This window comes from Hordeum vulgare, chromosome 4H, assembly GCF_904849725.1.
Source record: "Hordeum vulgare subsp. vulgare chromosome 4H, MorexV3_pseudomolecules_assembly, whole genome shotgun sequence".
In the NCBI taxonomy this organism is placed as follows: Eukaryota; Viridiplantae; Streptophyta; class Magnoliopsida; order Poales; family Poaceae; genus Hordeum; species Hordeum vulgare.
In genome coordinates this window covers 575,398,894-575,403,807 of record NC_058521.1, presented here as the reverse complement: position 1 = coordinate 575,403,807, position 4,914 = coordinate 575,398,894, and the positions used below count along the sequence as shown (strand labels likewise).

The window sequence follows — 4,914 nt, the reverse complement described above, 5'->3', positions numbered from 1 at the left end:
CTAGTAACGCTTCCGCTTAGCGATCTTCAAAGGTATGAAGATGCACTCACCCCTCTCTCGTTGCTGGTCTCTCCACAGGAAGATCTGAATATGCGTAGGATTTTTTTTTTGAATTTATGCTACATTACCCAACATGGGCGTGCTCGTCGGGCAAGGCAGTGGGCACGGGATGCGGCGGAAGCCCTCGCGGCGGTGAATGCTGGAAAGGCGGAGTCACACTCTCTGGCTCCCTGTATGCTGCACGGGTTAGGAAAGTCGTAACCGTGTCATGGTGGACGTTGGCTCCTCCCAAGAAGGATCCGTCATGGACCTTACGTTGCGGGAGCTCGACTCCCGTGAGTCGGTTAATGTCCCATGTCCTACTCTAACGCGTCAGCGACCAGACCGACACTATGAGGGGCGCAGCGAGCCGCCGGACATGGGCACGGCAGAGCCAGACGAGCTCCGCTTAGTATTAGGTTTACGTTGCAAGTAATATTATGAATTTGAGGTATCCGTATGTAGATTGCAATACTTAAGACGCGATCGATTAGTGCCCGCAGACGCGCCCGGACACGTAGATGCTCTTAAGCCGTCGATGTATTCCATGCTCTACTATTTTCTATCGGACTCTGAAACATTGACAGTGTCGGTGGACGTGAAATTGATCATACATCCATCCTTGGAAGAGCCGGTGACGTCCACCACGACGTGGTTGCGGCGTTCGGAGTCATGCATCATATGGGGCGCGGGGGGATGTGACTCCGCCATGTCGTTTTGGTAGGCTAGTATGGTCAGACGCAGGCTTGGGTGTTGTCCGGACATTCAACCAAGAATCACTAGTAATGTATCCACGTAGTGGCCCAGCTAGTTGACTTCCAGCAACCTAGCTATTTTGCGCCCTCATATTTGTCTCCAGTTTGCAGGAGAAATTACGTCTGGGCCGTTCTTCGGACCGATATATGCCTGCGTTGGATTTCTATGGATCCCATTGTAGATGCCCTTAGCCAACTCCAACGCGTAGCCGCGAAAGGACGACAATTTTGTTTGGATTTCATCTCTTTGGGTCAGCCAAACGAAGGACTATGTTGGTTTGGCTAGCCCGCTGGTCCGAGTACCTAAGCGCAGACCTGTCCCAAATTGTCCGTGTTGGACCATATAAAAAAAGACATTCAAATTTCAAAAACACACAAAAAAGCATTGCAAACTAATTAAAAACATTAATATATATTAAAACATAATTAAGTGGTCCTTGATAGTCTCATGACACGCACTTAATTAAACATAATTTTTAAAAAAGGTAGATCAGCCACTGCCGCCCGCGCGTCGTCGATGTCGTCGCAGTCTACATGCACCACAGTCCTTGTCGTCTTGATCCTAGGTCACGTGGGGTGGCGGGCCACAAAAAGGGTCGGCGTCCTGTGCATGCTGCGGTGGTGTCGGTGGTGTTGATGGCCACAACACCCGATCCGGGTTCAGATGCCACACATTGGGGAGGTGGATATCCGACCACGACGGGGGGTACCGATCTCCTAGTAGCGAGGGAAGATGTGCACCTTCACATACGACCGATCGCCCACCGGAGCCGTCGGAAGGGAGATGGAGAATCCCGTCGGTGAGGAGGAGCGATTGGCCGCGCTTCCGGACGAGGTGGTCGATGAGCCTTCCTCCTGGGCATGATGGCCCTTCTTGCCGGGATGCCACTTTCAAAACCCCATGACGATGGCCCGACGGGGAGTGAGGTGGGCAGCGCTAGGGTTTACTGTCGGGTACGAAGGGAGCAATGAAGTGGGGAGGAGGAAGTGACCACGTGAACGTGAGTCCACGACTTCATCGTAAAAAAGGACGTGGTTCGACGAGTGTGTGGCTGAACGACGGGTCGTCCATGCATGTGCATTAAATGGAACGGTGAAAGGTAGTTGGACGGCCCATGCATAGGTTTGAGATGGGCGACCAGGACGCATGTGTGTTCATTTCGTGTCCGTTTGATCGTAAAGTCAGATCAAAAATACGTTTGTGAAACATCCAGACAGTCAAGAAGGAACGTTTTTACGGATGCCATCGCGCATTGGGCTGCCTTAGAGCATCTCCAACAGCGGCGCCCAAAAACGCACGCGTGCGGTAGACTGAGCTTTTAGCGGACGCGGGAAAATAGTGTGCACGGTAAACTATTGCACGCGTGGGAGAATCGCCCGCTCTAGATTTGACGCACCGCTTTCAGCGCGCCTATAAAGTGCGGCGCTCGCCACGCGGCTGCCCATAGCCACACACCCTCTGTCGCTCCCTCTGCCACGATGTCGCCGCGCCGCCGTGGATCCTCGGGCTACCGCGGCGTCCTCGACCTCGGCCTCGGCACCTTCGAAACCTCGCACAAGGCCGCCCGCGCGTACGACGCGGTCACGTGGCGCCTAGGGAGGCCTCATACGCAGATGAATTTTCAGGATGTCTACACGCACGAGCAGGCGCAGGACCTCTTCCCTCCGCCTCGTCTGATAACAGACCATGACCGTGAGGAGAACCGTCGGCAGCAGCGCCGGCTCCTCGTCGCCGAGGAGGACGAGCGAACCATGGCGGAGTGGCGCCGGCGCCACCCGAAGGACGTCGTCGCCGAGAACGCTTTCTGGGCGGGGAGGACGGCAATGCATCGCGAGGAGCGGCACGATAGGCGTCGGCGCAAGTTACTCGCTATATCGCAGTGCGTGACCGTCAACAACGGTGGAACGTCCATCTTCACTTCTGTCGATGAACGTTGGGAGGACGCATGGCTATCTACCTCGGACAATACCGAGAGTGACGACTCGGAGTAGTTTTATCTATCGATGATAATTTTATTATCGGGTTGGACTAATTTTATTATCTATATTATCGTGTTGCACTAGTTTTATTATTTATATGATAAACTATGTATCAAATCTATGCATGTATTTTTAACGTGTTTGACTAGTTTTGCCTTTTTATTTGCAGCGATTGCTGCAAAGCCGCGCGCTAAAACATGTTGCGGCCGCTGAAGCCGGCGCTCGTCGATGCGCTAAAAAAAACTAACCACGTGCTGCAAATTCCTTTTTTGACGTCGGTAGAAGCACGGCTGTTGAAAATGTTCTTAGCTGTAAATTTGAGTCCGAAGGGACAGACGGAACGATTTGGGTCAACTTGGCTGGCGCGGCGCCGCTCCGTGAAGAGGGGTGGCGGGCATGAAAATGGCAGCACGGCGACAGTCTGGTCTCACGCGTCGTGGCTCGCGAGACTCGAACGTTACAGGCTGACACAGCCGTGGTTAACGGACAAATCACGCGTCCCTCCCGCTATAAGTAGCTGCCAATCGGCTCGCTACCACCACACACAACTCGCAGCTCCCTCACACAGCTTCTTCTTTCTACTACTCGCTACCACCTCCTCCTCTGCAGATCTTTAGCCAAGGTCTTTCGCCGATCACCGCCAGCACCAACCTGATGGCCCGCTTCGCCGTCGTCGCCGCCATCGTGGCGCTCCTGGCCGTCACCGCCGCCGCGCAGGCCCCCGGAGCGGCGCCTAGGATGGCCCCTCTCCCCGCACCGCCGGCGAGGTCCCCAGCCACCGCCCCTGCGCCGGTCGCCACGCCACCCACCGCAGCGTCGCCGTCTCCGATGGCATCTCCCCCGGCCCCGCCCACCGACGCCCCGACGGACGCTCCCTCCGCGATGACCCCCTCCGCGGTCTCCGGCGCACCAGCGGGCTCACCTGCCGGTGCACCCAGCGGCACCCCCGCGAGCTCCGCCGTCTACACGTCGACCGTCAGCTTCGTCGCCGTCGCCGGCGCGGTCGCCGCTGCCATCTTGTTCTAGATGGAGCGAGACTCTGCTCTAGGTGCTCTGTTTTCGCGCTGTTTATACTGCGAGATTCTTTCCACGATTCTTTGTTGGCTATACCATGCGATGTAATACTCTTGTTATACGGACGCATGTGAGATTATGATGAATACAAATTCGTTTATTCTTTACGGATGCTAAGCTGCTGCTACTTTCTTCCAACAAATTCGTTTATTTGTTGGGGCTGCTACCAATCCACCGTGGATATTTACTAAAAATCCATCACCTCCACAGCCGTTCGATCTCGCCCATAGCCGTTCGATCCGTTCCTAATTTAATTTTTGAAACGATGATTGAGTTACAGAAACAATCACTTTGTTGCAAAAAATAAACTTTAGATTCATTAAATCCTGAAACAACGGTCGAGTTTCAGAAACAATTGCTTTGTTACGGAATTTTTTTCCATTTCGTTTTTTGAACATCGGTACTAGTGCGGAAAGATATTTTTTGCAACAAAGGTCATGTTGCAAAAAACTTTTGCAACATAGGTTAGGTTGCAGAATTGTTTTTCTTCGTCATAGATACTGTTGTGTCTTATTCTTGCAACAAGACATTCGTGCAAAAAAATCTTGCAACACAGATGATGTTGCAAAAAAAAATTCTTCCTCGCGGCCGCCGTCGGGTCGACGTCTTCTCGCTCGCCTTCCACGTGGGCCAGCTCGCGCAGCCCGACCTCAAGCGCTGCCTCGACTACGCCGCCGCCTGCAGCATCGAGGACCTGCATCTCCGCCTCGACGGCGCCGTCAGCGGACGCGACGCGCGCGGGGGCCAGCGCCGCGTGCGGGGCCTCGCCGTGCACTTCCCCGTCGGGAGCCCGCTCCTAGCGCGGCTCTCGGTGCGGGGGCTGCACCTCACCACCGTCGGGGCCGCCAACCTCAGGAGCCTCATCGTCGTCGACTGCTCACGCACCACAGAGCTGCGGGTCCTCGCCGCACGCCGCCTCCGCTCCTTCCGGTTCAGCGGGCCCTTCCTCTGCAGCAACCTCTTCTCCGGCGACGAGGACCTGGAGTGCTCCAGCTTCAGCCCCCGTCCTTGAAACAACGCTCCAGTTTCAGGAAAGGTCGCGACCAGGTCGTTGACGCGCGGACAC

General features: G+C 55.0%; 1 protein-coding gene across 1 annotated transcript; it reads left to right on the top strand.

Moving 5' to 3' along the window:
• Positions 1–3,290: 3,290 nt before the first annotated feature.
• On the top strand, positions 3,291–3,955 carry LOC123447169 (arabinogalactan protein 1-like). Its single transcript, XM_045123750.1, has one exon. The coding sequence runs from the start codon at positions 3,429–3,431 to the stop codon at positions 3,798–3,800; it is 372 nt and encodes a 123-aa protein (XP_044979685.1). The 5' UTR covers positions 3,291–3,428; the 3' UTR covers positions 3,801–3,955.
• Positions 3,956–4,914: the final 959 nt, after the last annotated feature.